General features: G+C 37.4%; 1 protein-coding gene across 1 annotated transcript in view; it reads left to right on the top strand.

Moving 5' to 3' along the window:
• The window catches only part of MSH4 (mutS homolog 4), a 98,151-nt gene that overhangs the window by 29,424 nt on the left and 49,614 nt on the right, over positions 1-19,113 (top strand). Inside the window, exons 7-9 of the mRNA XM_010857610.1 lie at positions 1,952-2,124; positions 6,455-6,522; positions 16,847-16,921. Coding sequence (XP_010855912.1) covers positions 1,952-2,124; positions 6,455-6,522; positions 16,847-16,921 — 316 coding nt within the window. The remainder of the gene's footprint in view (positions 1-1,951; positions 2,125-6,454; positions 6,523-16,846; positions 16,922-19,113) is intronic.

The following is a 19,113-nucleotide window of genomic DNA, read 5'->3' as shown; positions in this document are numbered from 1 at the left end:
GATGCTTTTGAACTGTGGTGTTGGAGAAGACTCTTGAGAGTCCCTTGGACTGCAAGGAGATCAAACCAGTCCATTCTAAAGGAGATCAGCCCTGGAATTTCTTTGGAAGGAATGATGCTAAAGCTGAAACTCCAGTACTTTGGCCACCTCATGTGAAGAGTTGACTCATTGGAAAAGCCTCTGATGCTGGGAGGGATTGAGGGCAGGAGGAAAAGAGGACAGAGGATGAGATGGCTGGATGGCATCACCGACTCGATGGATGTGAGTTTGAGTGAACTCCGGGAGTTGGTGATGGACAGGGAGGCCTGGCGTGCTGCGATTCATGGAGTCACAAAGAGTCGGACATGACTGAGCGACTGAATTGAACTGAACTATATAGTATAATAGCCCCTAACTTGTCTCTCTGTCTTCTTCCTCTCCCTACAATTAGTCTGTTCTCAACCTAGTGGCCAGAAAGTGATCCTTTTAAACCAGAAATTACATCTTGAAACTTTAATGCTTAAAAGTCTTCCAGTGCTCCTGTTACCTTTAGAGTGTAATTCAGACTCTTTACCATGGCCTACAAGGACTTCTGTGTTCTGATTTCTTTCAACTTCTTTATTCATTTCCCTTAATTCTTACTTTGCAGTGCTCCACCAACCTTGATCTTTCTGGTTCTAGAGCCAGAAAGACTGGTGGTGGTTTAGTTGTTAAATCTTGTCCGACTCTTGTGGCCACATGGACTGTGGCCTGCCAGGCTCTTCTGTTCATGGGATTCTTCTGGCAAGAATATTGGAGTGGGTTGCCATTTCCTTCCCCACCAGGAAGACTGGGCTTAAATTGCTGTTCTGTTTTGCCCCTTTAAACTGGTAACTCTTTTATTATTGTTGTTCACTTATTTGGAAACCTCAGGCAGATTACTTAATTTCTTTGTGTTTCAGTTTCTTCCCTTATAAAATGCGGCTAATAATAGCATCTAGCCCATACCATTGTTATTAGAATTAAATAATATATGTACATTTCTTAGAATAAGGCCTGGCATATACTTTGTGTTCAGTATGTTAGCTATTCTCACCATCATTGTCATAATTATTCCCGTTTCATCATCATCTTGGTATGGATGTCTTAATTCAACTGTCAGATATAAATACAGGTCTTTCTCAACCTAACTAAAGCAATCCTTCTTGTCATTCTCTGTACAGTCCTATTTGTTTGTAATAGTTTCTGTACCTGATATTATTTTCTTTCTTTCTCTTTTATAATTCTCTAACTTCATAAATTAGAACAGAGTGATTATGTTAAATACATGTTTTATCAGTGTAAAGTTCTCTTCCCCCTTAAGTATGTATTATTGATATCTTGTTATTATTGATAGAATGCCACGGACTAGAACATTTTATATTAGTCTGAGTATTGTAACTGGTCTATGAAAAAAAGTCATTCACTGATGCAAGAGGATGCTGTAGATCCTTGTTAATCAAAGTGTGCTTCACTGACTGACAGCATACCTGAGAGTTTATTTAAAAGGTAGATTATCAGGCCTCATCCCAGACTGAATCAGAATCCTCATTTGATTTGTATTAATATGAAAGTTTGAGAATCACTATTGTAGATTATAGGATTATTTTAAAACTACGTGGGAGAAGGCAAGGGTGGGACAATATGAGAGCATAGCATTAAAACATGTATATTACCATATGTAAAATAGATGACCAGTGAAAATTCAATGCATGAAGCAGGGTACCCAAAGCTGGTGCTCTGGGACAACCCAGAGAGGTGGTGTGGGGAGGGAGGTGGCAATGGGGTTCAGGATGGTGGGACACATGTACACCCATGACTGATTCATGTTGATGTATGGCAAAAACCACAATATTGTAAAGTAATTTAAATAAATTTTAAAAAGTTAAATTACAGTTTTATTGGTTTCTCCTTTGTATACTTAATGAAATTTTCCTAACTTATGCTTTTAAAGGAATAATCACACGCTCTTTGGTGTTCTAAATTATACTAAGACTCCTGGAGGAAGTAGAAGACTTCGTTCTAATATATTGGAACCTCTAGTTGATGTTGAAACCATTAACATGAGATTAGATTGTGTTCAGGAACTGCTTCAAGATGAGGAACTTTTTTTTGGACTTCAGTCAGGTAAACATCATCTATTTTTACAAATGCAAATTATTAAAAATATGTGTCTTCCTAAAATGATACCAGTCCTGTTGGATTAAGGCTCATCCTAATGATGTTATCTTAATTTGATGACATCTGCAAAGATCTAGTTTCCAAGTAATGTCACATTCAGATACCAGGATTTGGGTTTACCAAATTTCTTTTGCGAGGATGCAGTCCAACTCATGAGGTAAGAGAATTGCCCTTGGCACCTGTTCACTGGCATGGCAGTGCAATATTTTTCTTAAATCTGTAAGTGGAAGGGCAGTTAATCTGCACTGATCCTAGTCTAGTTCCTGGATTTTAGCCACTTGATCTGTCTTCTATATCCCCACTGTTGTTCTGGTGGTCTAAACTGAAGTAGTACATGAAAATCTAGAAGGCACTTACAGTCTTTAGGTTTCTTCAGTTCAATTCTAAATATCTTTTAATTAGTATAATTTCTTCAAAATTCTGACATTATACTGACTGTGACTGCATTTCCAATGTTGCTGAGTATATTCATTTTTTCTATGTATTCCTGTGTATTTTGTGAGGCTTTGGAAAAAGTGTGAAAAGGCTTATTTTTAACTGGTCACCGTTGTGGTTTACAGCAACATCTTATCTCTATTCTACCATTCATCACCTGTTGAAAAACAAATTTTATGCACATACTGTCTTCTCTTCATCACCCCATTTCAATCAGTCTTTTTTCTGTGCCTACTGCTGTGCTGAGACTGCTCTTGTCAAGGTCAGTATAGCAGACATTGTTGGTTTTCTGTCCGTATCCTCTCAGGTCTCTTTTAATTTTCTCTGTGCCCCCTTTCCCTGTTCTGTGTGGTTTTGCTTCTAATGGCCTGCACCTGGACTCACTTTAGAGGTCTACCCTCAGGCTATTAGAGGGCTGTGCTGTAAGCAGAGAGGGTCAAATATGCCTTGTGGGCCCTTAAGTGACTGAATAGTGTGGGAATATGAAAGCCTAACTGCCTCACACTGTTTTGGCAATAACCATGAATGTAATGTCCAGAAGGTCTTCTACAGCATGAACTGAAGTTACCCTCCATAGAATTTTGCCTGAAATTATGTTTTTGCTTGGCTTTTTTCCCTTTCCTGTCCTTCTCTTCTCTATTGGTTTCTCATGGAAGCAAATTCTTAATCTAATACTTGCATATAAATCCTCATTTCAGAGTCTCTTTCTGGAGAATCAAGCCTAAGACATTTACTCATAGTCTCATTGTTGTTAAATTTAATGGGCACATATTAGTTCTATTTGGGGCTTCCCAGGTAGCTCAGGTGGTAAAGAATCTGCCTGGAATGCGGGAGACCCAAGGGTTCTATCCTTGGGTCAGGAAGATCCCCTGGAGAAGGGCATGGCAACTCACTGCAGTATTCTTGCCTGGAGAATCCTGTGGACGGGGGAACCTGGCAGGCTACAATCTGTGCAGTTGCAAAGAGTCAGATATGACTGAGCGACTAACATACACACAGCTCTATTTGAAATCCAACTTCTCTGGTACTGCCAAAATCTCTCCTTATTGAATTACTACCTTTCTTTGCTTCTGTGATTATACAATTTGATTTTCCTCCTACTTCTTTGGAGTTTCCTTTTTTTAAAGCTCTGTTGCTCACTTCTTTAAAAAGTTTCTGACTGTCCATCTCCTTTGTAGTGTTATCTTTATAATTTACAAATAGACTGCAGGACTGTAGACTGTCTTGGAATATCTGTAGGAAGTTCTGTCATTGGTCAGGTAGCAGAGTGAAAACCCCAGATTCCTTCCTTTCAAATGGAAGAGAGAAAGACTCCTGAGTCTTCTTTTTAGGCTTGTTTTCCTTTGCTCATTCCCTGAATGCTGTGGTGCTTCAAAACTATGTCTTAGGTTGCCTTTTTACTCTGTATTTTCTTGGTCTTATAATTATCATTCACATACCTGTAACTTCCAAATTTACATTTCATGCCCAGATATCTTTATAGACCTTCAGCCCCATGTATCTTATTGCCTACTGAGCACTTATTAGATTTTGCCTAATCACCTCAGATTTAATGTATCCAGACTGTGGATTTCCTTCTAAATCAATCCCTTCTGATTTCAAAGAATAGCTCTACATCCAAGCTCTTAACCAAACCAGATGACCAACTGGAAGTCATTCTTGACACTTACCTTCTCTGAAATTAATCATCAAATTCTGTAAAGTCTCTTTTCTATATATATCTTATAGGTATTAGCTTCTATTCCCAGTGCTGCTGCTCCAGCCCAGGGTACCATTTATCTATAATCTGATTTATTTCTGCAGCCTTCTATTTGGCCTTGTCCTCCAGCCTTGTTCTTTGTAGTCCCTTCTCTATATTGGAGCTTGAGTAATCTTTTGAAAATATAAATGTGAACATATTACTCTTTATTAGTTTCTTCCTGTTGATGTAACAAATTACCACAAATTTTGAGGCTTAAAACAGCATGAATTAATTATCTTACAATTCTGAAAGTCATAAATCAGTTTTACTGGACGAAAGTCACTGTGTTAGTGGGTCCATTTTTCTTCTGAAGGTTCTGGGACAAAATTGTTCCCTTGCCTTTTCCAGTTGCTAGAGGCCTTCTACATTCCTTGACTCATGGCCCTTCCTCCATCTTCAAAGCCAGGAGAATAGTTTCTTCTCTATTTTCTAGCTTTTGCTTTTGTTCTTATATCTTCTCTCTTTGACCGATCCTCCTGCCTCTCTCTTAGAAGGACTCTTGTGATTGATTACTTTGGGACTAACAAATAATCCAGAATAATCTCTCCATTTCAAGAAGCTTAAACTTCATCTCATCTTCAAAGTCCCTGTTACCAGATAACATATACAAACGTTCCAGGGATTAGAATGTGGAAATCTTTGCAGGGCTACCACATACCCACTTTCGTAAAATCTTTCAATCTCTTCTAATGCTTTTAGGATAAAACCCAAACTCTTCTGGACGGCTTTCTTTCTCGTTTACCACAGCACGTCTTGTTACTTGTCACTTTTCATTCTGCCTTCTTCTAGTATAATTGAACTTCTTTTAGTTACTTGAACATAGCATGTCTCATGTTCTGCTTTAAAAACTTTTTAAAATTTAAGTAGTTAATTAAATTTTGTGGCATGCAGGATTTTAGTTCCCCAACCAGGGATTGAACCTGTACTCCCTGCATTGGAAGTATGGAGTCTTAACCACTGGACTGCCAGGGAAGTCCCTAAATTTAATTTATTTTCACAGGGATATGGTTGATTTATAATATTAGTGTCAGGTGTGCAACATAATGATTCAAAGTTTTCATAGATTATATTCTGTTTAAAGTTATTACAAATTTATGGCTGTATTCACTATGCTGTATAACATATGCTTTATAGCTTACTTATTTTATATGTAGTAGTTTGTACCTCTTAATCCCCCATCCATCTCTTTTCCCCCCTCCCTACTTTCTCCGCATTGGTAACCACTAGTTAGTTCTCTGTATCTGTGAGTCTGTTTCTGTTTTGTTATATTTGCTCATTTGTTTTAGTTTTTAGATTCCACATATACTTATTTGTCTTTCTCTGCCTGATTTATTTCACTAAGTGTAATATCCTCTAGGTCCATTCATGTTTTCACAAATGACAAAATTTTACTGTTTTTTTATGGCTGAGTAGTATTCCATTGTGTGTATATACATGTATACATATATATGTGTGTGTGTGTGTATCACAACTTCTTTATTCACTGTCTCTTGATGGACATTTAGGTACGGTATCTTGGCAATTATGAATAATGCTGCTGTGAACATAGGGGTACTTGTATCTTTTTGAATTAGAATTTTTGTTTTCTCTGGATATATACCCTGGAGTGGAATTGCTAGATCATATGGTAGTTCTATTTTTAGTTTTTTGATGAACCATCTCATCTTTTAAAAGATGAGAACAGCTAAAGTTCAGAGAAGTTAGGTAACTCCTGGAAAGTTACGTGGTTAGTGGTTGACTGATGCTTTTAGACTTTTAATCTTATCCTTTAAGTATCATGAAAAAAAGTTAGAGATCAAAAAAGTGGGAAGAAAATTATGATAAGCAACATACTTAAGTCAGAGAAGTAGAGTTTCAAGAAGGAAGGGGTGATCAAGTGTCAAAATTTGAAGACAAATTCTGAGTAATCAAAGTTAGTAAAAGAACACTATAATTTATTATTTTATCCCTGGTAAATGTAAAATAGATGAAGACAATTAAAACAAGTGGTATTTGCAGATAAAACTGTGCTATATTATTATTTGGGGATAATACTTTATATACTCTATATTTTAAACTGTAACGTAAAGTTTAACTGCTCATATTTTCTGTTTGTTTCAGTTATAGCAAGGTTTCTTGATACAGAGCAACTTCTTTCTGTTTTAGTTCAAATTCCAAAGCAAGACACGGTATGTTAATGTATACATGTTATTTTATTATATATTGTGTGATATAACTTGTCTTAATATGATGTAACAATTGGAAAATATGAAAGTTTTTTGGGAAAGTATTTTGTCATTACTATCTGAAATATTTTTATGCCTTTTTAAAGGAAGCTTTTCTCCTCAATGTGTTATCATATATGATATACTTAAAATTAAAAGTTTATTAATTGAGGAATTGACATATTTCATTAATCAAGTATTTACTTAAAGAGTTTGGACATAGTTTTCAAAAACCTTAGATTACAAAACATTTGCTTAATAAACTAGATAAAAATTATGTTAGTTCCAAGGTCCTTTAAAAGATGATCATTATGTGAAGTTTGATTAGTTAGTTTTCAAGTATGCTTAACCTTTAAATATGAAACAAGTCTTTGGATTTTTACAAATTTAAATACTTAGTGCCTTAGGCACATTCTATAAAGAAAATAATAGATGGTTTTCATTTCTCTTTAAAGTGAATTGAGAAATATTTGCTTTTATCAAATACATTTACAAGTTAACCCTTGAACAGTATGGGGGTTAGGGCACCCTCTTCCCCATCACCAATGCAATTGAAAACCAGCATGTAACTTTACAGGCAGCCTTCTGCATCCAAGGGTTCTCCATCTGCAGATTCAGCCAATTGGATTGTGTTGTACTCTATTTATTGAATAAAACCCACTATGAGTGGACCTGCACTGTTCAATCCTGTGTTGTTCAAGGATCACTTGCATATTTTTGCTCATGTGCTTAAAAAGGAAAGAAGTCCTGTATCAGTAGAATTTTATTTGAAATTTTATTACTTTGCAAATCCATTGAAGGCTTATCTATATTTAGGAAGCCTTTTCATATGGTAGAGGAAATACTCTTAAGGTTCATTTATAATAAAAACATCATCATATGGAAAAGTTTTGGCTGTTGGACAGGAGGAGAATTGGGAGTTTCCTTAAATAATTGAAACACTTTAAAATTCAATATATACAAATGAGAGGTAACCTAGAACAACTGAAATCTGAAACAAAATTAATTGATACCATACAATGAGGTTAGAGGCATTCCTTCCACTTCAGTTTCTCATACTGTTTGTGTATAACTGGTGTTAATATTGTTTCTTCCTTAAATGTTTGGTGGAATTCACAAATAAAGCTGTTAAAACTTGGAATTATTCTTTGTAGGGAGATTCTTGAGTATAAATTCAATTTCTTAAATAGATATGATGCTATTCAGGTTACCTGTTTCTTCTGGAATGAACTTTTAATTAGGGTATTTATTTCATTTGTACTTAATGAGATTATTGGTATGTTACAATTTAAATCTTCTGTTATGGTACTTTTTTACATTTATCTCACCTATATTCTCTTTTCCTTTTCTTCTGCCTTCTTTTGGTTTAAATGGATACTTTTATGATCCCATTTTACTCCTCTGTTGATTTATTGGATAAGTTCACTGTTTTTTTTATTTTAATGGTTGCTTTCAGGTTTATAGAATACATCTTTAGCTGAATTCAGTCTACCTTCAAATAATATTACATCACTTCCCATGTGGTATAAGAAGCATAGAGTAGTGGCAACAAAAGCAAAAATAACACAAGCTGGGAATATATCCAATTAAAAAACTTCTGCTCAACAGAATATATATAAAGGGTTTTTCACTTTACTTCCGGATATGTTCTTGTTAACATGTGTCATTAACCTTTATTTTTTAACCTCTGTACTGGTTTAGCAGTGTTTTTGGAGCCATCAAATATTTACAGACTTTCAGAGACTTAAAAATGAGCGATCAATTATGAAGATAAACCCAAAGGACCAGTTAGCCCTTATGATCTTTTGCCAGATGTCCTGCTTTGAATGGTATTTTCAAATGAAAAGTATCTTAAGTAAGAGTTTTACTTATGAATGACATGTTTTAACACAGAAAAAATGCAACTCAGTGTAGGAATAGCAAATGGCTACTCTGTACTTACAATTAATATTAGTTTCCTGGGCCTGCTGAAACAAATACTATACACTGCATGGCTTAAAACACTATAATTTTATTGTTGCAGGTCTGGAGGGTAGAAGTCTGAAATCAAGATGTTGGGAGGGCTATGTTTTCTCTGAAACCTGTAGGAGAATCCTTTCTTACCTGTTTTGGTGGTTTGTTGGTAATCTTTGGTGTTCCTTGACTTGCTATATACATTTAATCTCTCTTTTCCTTGTCACATGGTGGTTTCCTTGTGTCTGTGTCTTCACGTGGCTGTCTTTTTCTTATTTGTTTATTTATGTTTTTGGCTGTGCTGGGTCTTTGTTGATGCACGCAGACCTTCTCTAATTGTGGTTAACAGGGGCTACTCTTTATTGTGGTGCATAGGCTTCTCATTGCAGTGGCTTCTCTTGTTGCAGAGCATGGGCTCTAGGGTGTATAGGCTTTAGTAGTTGTGGCTCATGGGCTTAGTTGCTCCATGGCATGTGGGATCTTCCTGGACCAGGGATCAAACCCACATCCTTTGTATTGGCAGGTGGATTCTTAACCACTGGGCCACCAGGGAAGTCCTTCACATGACTGTGTTTTATTTGAAACCAGTCATATTGAATTAGGAGTCTACCTACTACAATATGATGTCATCTTAACTCGTTATTTCTGTGACCCTAGTTCCAAATAAGACTGTGTTTTGAGGTACTGAGTGTTTAGACTTCAAAATATCTTTTTTTAGAGGGGGACACAATTCAACTCTCAGCTGTGTGTAAGTAAAGACTTTGTTTCAATTTTATTATAGGAAAGAATTAATTATCAGGTTATGCCTGAGAGCAGTCTCATTGTTGTCACATTGTGTAATGTGTAATATGTAGTATTACATAGTCATACATATCCATGCTTTAGTGTCACTAGCTATAAGAATTAGTAATATACAGTTGACCTTTGGACAACATCAGGCTTAGGGGTGCTAACCCCTCTGCACAATTGAAATTCCTCATATAATTTTTGACTTCCTCCAAACTTAACTATCCCTGATAGCTCAGTTGGTAAAGAATTGGCCTGCAATGTGGGAGACCTGAGTTCGATCCCTGGGTTGGGCAGATCCCCTGGAGAAGGGAAAGGCTACATACTGCAATATTCTGGCCTGGAGAATTCCATGGACTGTAATAGTCCATGGGGTCACAAAGAGTTGGATATAACTGAGCAACTTTCATTTTCACTTAAATTTAACTATTGATAACCTACTGTTGATTGGAATCCTTACTGATAAACCTAGTGAAGTGAAGTTGCTCAGTCGTGTCCAACTCTTTGCTACCCCATGGACTGTAGCCTACCAGGCTCCTTGGTCCATGGGATTTTCCAGGCAAGAATACTGGAGTGGGTTGCCATTTCCTTCTCCAGGGATAAACCTGATAAACCTAAGTAGCTACTTAATACATGTTTTGTGTGCAGTATGTTTTTATACTGTATTCTTAAATAAAGTAGGCTGGAGAAAAGAAAATATTAAGAAAATCATAAGGAAGAGAAAATACATCTCCAGTACACATATGTGTTTATTTTAAAAGATCCAAATTTAAGTGGATCCATGCAGTTCTAACCTGTGTTGTTCAAGGGTCAGCTGTACGTATTTTTGCATTAGATCATTTCTGGTTTTATTAAGAAAGGAATATCATTTTAGCCAACTACCTCTCTGAGAAATATCTGTGATTAACTAACCAGCTTCTGTAATCAATTTGACTATCAGATTTTAGAAAAGCCAGAAATTTTGGTATAAGGTAATTCTGCACACTGAGAATCTGGAATCTTTCTTCTTGTCCAAAAAAGGCAAACTGTAACTAGCTCCATAAGGTTATTAAGGGCCAGTGTTACTTGTCATCCTTTTTAGTTTTGGGGGGACCAGTCATAGTTGTAAATTTTTTCCTAACCAGCACATATGTCCTTTGTGGAGGTTTTTTTAAAAAAATACTTTTCAGATGAGATTTACTAACTTTTAAGGAAACTTAAGCAATATATTGACTTCATACATAATTCATAAATTTCAGTCTTCCTTTATTGTTTCTCAGTTAATGTTTTCCTAACCATCTGGAGATATATTTAAATGATACTTTAAAGTAATTTAATATAAGCATCTATATCTTACTTAAACACAATATTTACTAAATCAGTTCAGACTTGTGCTGGTTAAATGGCATGATTTGCTTAAACTTGTGGATGAACTAAATGTTCTATTGGCTGAATTTTATGATTGGCTTAAACTTCTGAATGAACGAAATGTTCTCTGAAAATTTCCGGTGTGAAATTGTTTACCCAAGATGAATTCTTATATTTTCTGTTAAGAACATTGATTTTTAGAAAATGCATATTTTCCAATCATAAGCATTCATTGAAAATCAAACTTAAATTTCTTTTTTAAATTAATCCAGATGTATTTTCTTTTTATGTAGTCTTTATAACCTTACTATTTAATGTTTTTCATTAAGAATGTTTGTATTTTCCATTATAAAACATCTAAAGTACTTACTCCCACATTTGAAAACTTTGATATTAAATAATTTTTTCAAGTTTTACCTAAGTTTTAAATTTTTCCCATTGATTTCAGACTGCCGTAAAGAGTATCTGGGTCATAGCTCTTTCTTTTATTAATTCAACAAGTTATTTTACCAAGCACTGTGGTGAGTGCTAGGGATATAGTAGGAAGTAAGCCTCTAATCCAAAGGAATTTAAAATTCATTTTGAGATTTTGTTTTCTTATTTTTTTAAAAAAGCAATTACAGCATAGTGTTATCAGTAACTGTAAGGGATACGATATTCTACCCTACTTCCAAAGTGACAAGGTAGCCTGCCACAGTTTGATAAATGCTAACAGAAGACACAGACTCCTAGATCAGAGAGAAAAGACTTTATACTCATAACAATAGCCACAGCCAGAATATCAACATTTTCTTCACTGCTTCCCCAAGCTCCCTTTCCAACAGGATGATGTGAAGAGGGCTATATGACACCTGCACATACAGTGTTTCACGGGAGAGAACTGCTGATGTAGGGAACCTGAATCTTATGGGCAGTAAGCGTATGTGCTCAGTTGCTCAGTTGAGTCTGACTTTTTGCAACCCCATGGACTATAGCCCGCGAGGCTCCTCTGTCCATGGAATTTTCCAGGCAAGAATACTGGAGTAGCTTGCCATTTCCTACTCTAGGGGATCTTCTTAACCCAGGGGTTGAACCATATTTGCCTGCTATTCTGCAGGGAGGCCCCATCTTTATTTTCAAGGACTGTGAGCAAACCTACCCTTTGCCCTAGAAGTAGACAATATATCTTTCAAGTGTGTTCACTATACAAACATCCTTGAAAAGTCTGTGTAGAACAAAGGCAGTCAGTGCCTTTGCTCATTAGATGTGCAAAAATGCAAAAGGCTAATAGAGAGTTGTCTCCCAATTCTCCTTGGTGAGACTCTCTTCTTCACTTTGAAAAAGCAAACTGTAAAGAGACTTTATGTGTGTGTGTGTAAGTTGCTCATTCAGGTCTGACTCTTTGCAACCCCACTGACTTAGCCCACTAGGCTGCTTTGTCCATGGGATTCTCCAGGCAAGAATACTGGAATGGGTTGCCATTCTGTTCTCCAGGGATCTTCCTGACCCATGGATCAAAATTAGTGTTCTATTGTAGCATAACAAATGACCTCAACTATAGCAGTTTAAAACTATACATATTTATTACCTCTCAGTTTCTGTGGGTCAAGAGTTTAAGGTCTTACAAACTGCAATTAAGGTGTCTTTTGGGGCTAGATACTTATCTGGAGTACTCACCTAGGGAAGGGTCTGGTCTGCCTCCCTGCTCATGTGGTATGGACAACAGTTAGTACTTTGAAACTGTAAAGTTTATAGCAGTTTAATTTTTTCAATGCTATCAAGGTTAGGAGAAATTGAAAAGAGACAGAGAAAGAAGAAGCAGGAAGGAAATCACCAGTGATGTAAGAGATTAAGAGAGTATTTGTGTAATACAACTCCTCTACAGCAGATTTTCTCAACTTTGTATTATTTATGTGTTGAGATGGTAATTCTTTTACTGTTCTGTGCATTGTAAAATGTTTAGTGGTATCCACAGCTTCTACCTACTAGATGCTTCCCTGCTAGCTCAGACAGTAAAGAATCCTCCTGCAATATAGGAGACCTGGGTTTGATCCCTGGTTTGGGAACATCCCCTGAAGAAGGAAATGGCAACCCACTCCAGTATTCTTGTCTGGAGAATCCCATGGACAGAGGAACCTGGTGGGCTACAGTCCATGGGGTTGCAAAGAGTTGGACATGGCTGAGTTTCTAAGCATGGACCATAGCTTCTACCCACTAGATGCCAGTAGAATCCAATTGTTACCTGTTGTGGTCTTTTACAGACCGGGACCTGCGGACTGGAGTTGACAGAAAGAGAGAAAGCAATATCCCTCGGGTTACGTGGAAAACCAATAAAGCCCGTGCACTGGACTTGTAACGCTCACGAAGGCATAGGGCGTCCTCTCAAGAAGGTCTTGAAAGCCCGGGTGAGAAAGTGAGCTCAGTAGGTTTCCACTCTCTAAAGAATTGGTGGGAGACAGAAAGAAGGACGTGGGGGACCCAAGTCTGTAGTGGAACAAGAGTACTTTATTAGCAGAAATGCATATTGCCTGGAATTCGGGAGACCAGGGTTCGATCCCTGGATTGGGAAGATCCCCTGGAGAAGGAAAATGGCAACCCATTCCAGTACTCTTGCCTGGAGAATCCCATGGAGGAAGGAGCCTGGTAGGCTACAGTCCATGGGGTTGCAAAGAGTCGGACACGACTGAGTGATTTCACTTCACTTCACATGCTCATATATCTTCAGTAAAATGATTACTCAGCAATTAAAAAGAATGAAATTCCACCAGTTACAACAAAATGGATAGTCTATTAAGTACAAGGTCGCTGAAGAGAGTCACTGAAGGGAGTCACTTGAAGGGAATCCAAGCAGGTGCTCTTTCCCATGATCTCAGTCCTGAGAACTGCATACAGCTCTACTTGTTTCTGTATTCCAGGAACTGATAAGGAACAGAGAGTCCTTGAGAAATGGCACACAAAGGAAGAAAGTGCAACATATTGGATCCCTTAAAGTTGAATGTCCCCTGACAGTTACCCCAAATGTTACAGCCAAAAGTGTCTTCAGGCATTATGAAAGTGAACATTCACATGATGACCAGTTAATATTCTGGTACTTCTGAAACTCCCCTCCTGGGCTTTCCTGGTGGTCCAGTGGTTAAGAATCCACCTGCCATGCAGCGGACGTGGATTTGATCCCTGATCTGGGAAGATCCTACAGTCCATAAGGCAACTGAGCCCATGCACCACAACTACTGAGCCTGAGTGCCACAACTGCTGAAGCCTATGCAGCCTAGAGCCCGTGCCCTGCAACAAGAGAAGCCACTGCAGTGAGAGGCCTGGGCACTGCAACTAGAGTACAACAGTGTGCAGCAACAAAGACCCAGCGCAGCCAAAAATAGCAAAATAAAAACAAAACATGAAACTCTCTTTCCGCTTCTTCCTGTTCATTATTTTCTACCTCCTTCTGAAAAGAAACCACTTTTTATTACTTTTTAATTTTTCTTTATAACTTAGTTTTACCAGTTTTTTAAAAAACTTTACATATGAGGAATTATTCAGTGTATATTTTTTTAATCTCTGGCTTCTTCTATCCAACATTATGTTTGTAAGATTTAATCATGTTGTCACATGTAGCTATAGCTCATTTATTTCCATTGCTATATAATATTCCACTGTATGGATATGCCATTATTTATTTCACTGTTGTTGAACTTTTGAGTTGTTGGCAGGTTATAGCGATTAGAGATAATATTGCTTAACAATTTTATATCTGTTTCTTAATAGAATTTTGGACATATTTTTATTGGGTACATACGAATGGAATTTGAGTCATTAAGTATACCTTCAACTTTAGTAGATAATGACAAAATATTTGCCAAAATGTTTTTTAAAATGATTGTATCTACTAATTTACACTTCCATCAGGAGTATATGAGAAGTCTTATTGCTCTTTTCCCAAACCTGATCTTGTCAGTTTAAAATTTTAGCTATAGTGGTTGGTAGATAGTAGTACTTCATTGTGGTTTTAATTGGCCTTTTTTGTTAATGAGGTTGAATGTGCTTTCATATGTATATTTACATTTTGAATATCTGCTTTTGTGAAAGTCTTGCCCATTTTTCTATTGAGTTATCATTGTTTTTGATTTGTAGAGCTTCTCTTTATATAAACCCCTTGTTGATTCTGTGTGTTGCAAATATCATTTCCCATTTTGTAATTGGCTTTTTTTACTCATTATTGTGGAGTAGACCTTGTTGGTGTGCCACCTACATCCTCTTGGTATTCACTTTTGTGTAAGATATGCTTCTTTTTGCAAGCAGCTAAAACTTTCTACCTGAGGACTTTTCTCTGGTCCCAGGGAAACTAGCGAGTTGCCTCACTAGTTGTTGCCTCAGTGCCCCAGTGATAGGTCTTAACCAGTACCGAATAGGAGTTGATGAATAAATTCCCTATATTCCTTACCTCTGGAAGTAGTTTCTTTAAAAAAAAAATGTTTGTTTTCTTACTTGGTTGCACCAGTCTTAGTTATGGTCCTCAGGATCTTCGATTTTTGTCACAGCATGCACAATCTTTAGATGCTGTCAGTGAAGACACATTTGAGAAAGTGGTGGCCTTCAATAATTGCTTCTGTTCTTTGTGTTCACTTTTTTCTTTTGAAAAACTCCAAAGGCTTGTCTTTTAATGCAGGGTGCTAGGTCTTCATGGTGTGAAGCAGTTTTGTAGGTTTCATGGTTTCGTTGAATAGCCTGTTGCCACATATTATATAAAGCAGACTTGGAGAATGTGAATCACCTGTTGCAGTGAACCCGTAATTTAAGAAGGGCTCTTGGTATTTTGGAGAAGGCAATGGCACCCCACTCCAGCACTCTTGCCTGGAAAATCCCATGGATGGAGGAGCCTGGTAGGCTGTAGTCCATTGGGTCACGAAGAGTCGGACACGACTGAGCAACTTCCCTTTCACTTTTCACTTTCATGCATTGGAGAAGGAAATGGCAACCCACTCCACTGTTCTTGCCTGGAGAATCCCAGGGACGGGGGAGCCTGGTGGGCTGCCGTCTATAGGGTCGCACAGAGTTGGACACGACTGAAGCGACCTAGCAGCAGCTTGGTATTTTAAATGCAGCTTTTTTTTTTGTTGGCAGTCTTATTAGAGTCTTCTGCTATCTCATCATTGGATCTTTCCCGTTTTTCAAAGAAGCTCTTCAGCGGGGTTTGCTTTTTCACTCACCTTGGCTAGGGTTAGCTTGTGGGCTTACCAAAACTGTGACAAGACAAGTGCACAGTGTGGCAAATAGGTGTCGATGGAAGTGGTAAATAAAATAATGTGTGCCCATGCTCGGACTGAAATAAGTGTTGGATTCTGACTTAGAGCCTGCTACCAGATACAGCTGTGCAATTGAAGTACATCAACTCATTTGCCTCTCTAAAGCCTGACACCAGATGCAACTTGTTGCTTGCTACTCAATGATAGGGGTTTGATGAGTCTGCAAGCAATTAATTTATTATGGTGATTTCCCTGGTGGCTCAGATGGTAAAGAATCTGCCTGCAATGAGGGAGACCTGGGCTTGATCCCTGGGTTGGGAAAATCCCCTGGAGAAGGGATAGGCTTCCCAGTCCAGTATTCTTGCCTGGAGAATGCCATGGACAGAGGAGCCTTGTGGGCTACAGTCCTTGGGGCCTCAAAGAGTCGGACATGACTGAGAGACTTAAGCACAGCACATCATGCTTGCTTCGTATCACATATCTATCTTCTGTGCAGTCAAACCTATCTGCCAATGATAATCTATATTTGTTGCCATTCCTCACCACTAACATCACCATGTCAGCTCTTCTTCAGATCATCAGGCATTGAGATTCTTATAAAGAGTGCACAACCTAGATCCCTTATACTTGTAGTTCACAGTGGGTAGGGTTCACACTCCTATGAGAATCTTAATGCCACCGCTCATCTGACAGGATTTAAAGCTCAGAAAGTAATGCAAGCAGTAGAGAGTGTCTGTAAATACAGATGAAACTGCTTGCTTACCCACCAGTCACTTCCTGCTGCGTGGCCTGGTTCCTAATAGGCCGTGAACCATTAGTGGTATGGGGCCCTGGGACTGATGACTCCGGACCTAGGTGGTTTACCTGCCTAGGTTAATAAATAAAAATATTTGGAAAATGTAAGTGTAGAATGTTCAAAAGGAAAATTCATTCATGTATTAAGTATTTATGGTGTCCACATTTGGATTTTTTTGTCTGAATAGGTTAATGTAGCTGAATCAAAGATAACAAATTTAATATACCTAAAACATACCTTGGAACTTGTGGATCCTTTAAAGGTAATTTATATGTGTGTGTCTTATGTAAAACATGTCTAGCATCAGTTTTTTAAAAGTTTTTGTTTTGAAAAAATTTCACATTTAGAATGTTTTAAGAATAGAATAATGAATTCCCATCTTCTCTCTCTTTCCACACACAGCACACACACATATTATTACCTTTGTTATTACTCTTAATGAACAATTTGAGAATGAATTGCATTCTAAAGTGCATACATCCTATGAGCAAAGATGTTCTCTAGCATCACTGCAATATAATTAAAAAATTCAGGATATTTAACACTGATACAATACTATTGCAGTTGACTATTGCACAACATGAGGGTCAGGGCACCAACCTTCCCTACAGTTGAAATTCCACCTATAACTTATTATTGCTGTTTGTATACTCAGTTCCTCAGTGTCCACAGTTCCTCCATATCTGCAGTTCTACATCTATAAATTCAGTCAACTGCAGATCATGTGGTACTGTAGTATTTACTATTGAAAAAAATCCACCCATGAGTGGACCTGCACAGACAGTTCAAGCACGTATTGTTCAAGGATCAACTGTAAACTATGTATAGCCTATACTGTATTCATATTTTTCCAATAGTTCTAATATTGTTCTTTATGGTAATTTTTTTTCCCCTGATAGAGGATCCAGTCCAGGACCAGGCATTGTATTTAATGTCATGGTTCTTTATACTTCTGGAAAGTTTTTCAGCCTTTTTTTGTCTTTCGTGATACTGACATCTTGAAGAGTAAGGGTCAGTTGTTTAATAGGATATTCCTGTTTGTGTGATTGTTTCTTCATGATTAAATTTGGGTTATACATGTTTGACAGTAGTACTCTGTGAGCAATGTTGTATCTTTCTCAGTATCAAGAGGCACATGTCACTTTTTCCTTCTTGGTGACAATAACTTTGATCAATTACTTCACTATAAAGTTATAAGTAATCTGTGGAGAGATACCTTGAGACTGGGTAAATTCACTGGCCCTTGTCAAACTTTCACCCCTTGATTTTGGTATTTATTAATAACTTTTATCTGACATAACTGTGATGGTTATAAAATGGTGATTTTTCTCATCTATTTTTAATTCTATATGGTGTACAATATTTGAAAAACTTTAAATTAAAAGACAAAGAAGAATCACTTTATAAAAATAAAAAATAATGAAAAGTGTAGAAAACTTTTGTTATAAACTTTATTCTACTACAGACACATACAACAATTAGGCAAAATATTTCAAAAGTGTTGTCATCTTTCTTAGAATGAAATAAGTATAATAAATCATCCCCCCAAACTGATAGTTGATGAAACACAAAGTTTCAAACTTTGGTATGTCTAAGGCAAAGTCAAAATGACAAAGTTAGGAAAATTTTATCACAAATGACAGAAAATCTTTCTATTATCATAAAACTTGTGTAATTTTATGAGAAAATACTGGTGTGCCAATGGAAATTGACAAAAAATGGAACCAAGTAGTTAATCAGTTCAGTTCAGTTCAGTTCAGTCGCTCAGCTGTGTCCGACTCTTTGCGACCCCATGAATTGCAGCACTCCAGGCCTCCCTGTCCATCACCAACTCCTGGAGTTCACTCAGACTCACATCCATCGAGTCAGTGACGCCATCCAGCCATCTCATCCTCTCTCGTCCCCTTCTCCTCCTGCCCTCAATCCCTCCCAGCATCAGAGTCTTTTCCAATGAGTCAACTCTTTGCATGAGGTGGCCAAAGTATTGGAGTTTCAGCTTTAGCATCATTCCTTCCAAAGAAATCCCAGGGCTCATCTCCTTCAGAATGGACTGGTTGGATCTTCTTGCAGTCCAAGGGACTCTCAAGAGTCTTCTCCAACACCACAGTTCAAAAGCATCAATTCTTCGGTGCTCAGCCTTCTTCACAGTCCAACTCTCACATCCATACATGACCACAGGAAAAACCATAGCCTTGACTAAATGGACCTTTGTTGGCAAAGTAATGTCTCTGCTTTTGAATATGCTGTCTAGGTTGGTCGTAACTTTCCTTCCAAGGAGTAAGCGTCTTTTAATTTCATGGCTGCAGTCACCATCTGCAGTGATTTTGGAGCCCAAAAAAATAAAGTCTGACACTGTTTCCACTGTTTCCCCATCTATTTCCCATGAAGTGATGGGACCGGATGCCATGATCTTCGTTTTCTGAATGTTGAGCTTTAAGCCAACTTTTTCACTCT

The sequence above is a fragment of the Bison bison genome, unplaced genomic scaffold (genome assembly GCF_000754665.1).
Source record: "Bison bison bison isolate TAMUID 2011002044 unplaced genomic scaffold, Bison_UMD1.0 scf7180017864382, whole genome shotgun sequence".
Taxonomy (NCBI): domain Eukaryota; kingdom Metazoa; phylum Chordata; class Mammalia; order Artiodactyla; family Bovidae; genus Bison; species Bison bison.
This window is presented reverse-complemented; position numbering and strand designations above follow the sequence as displayed.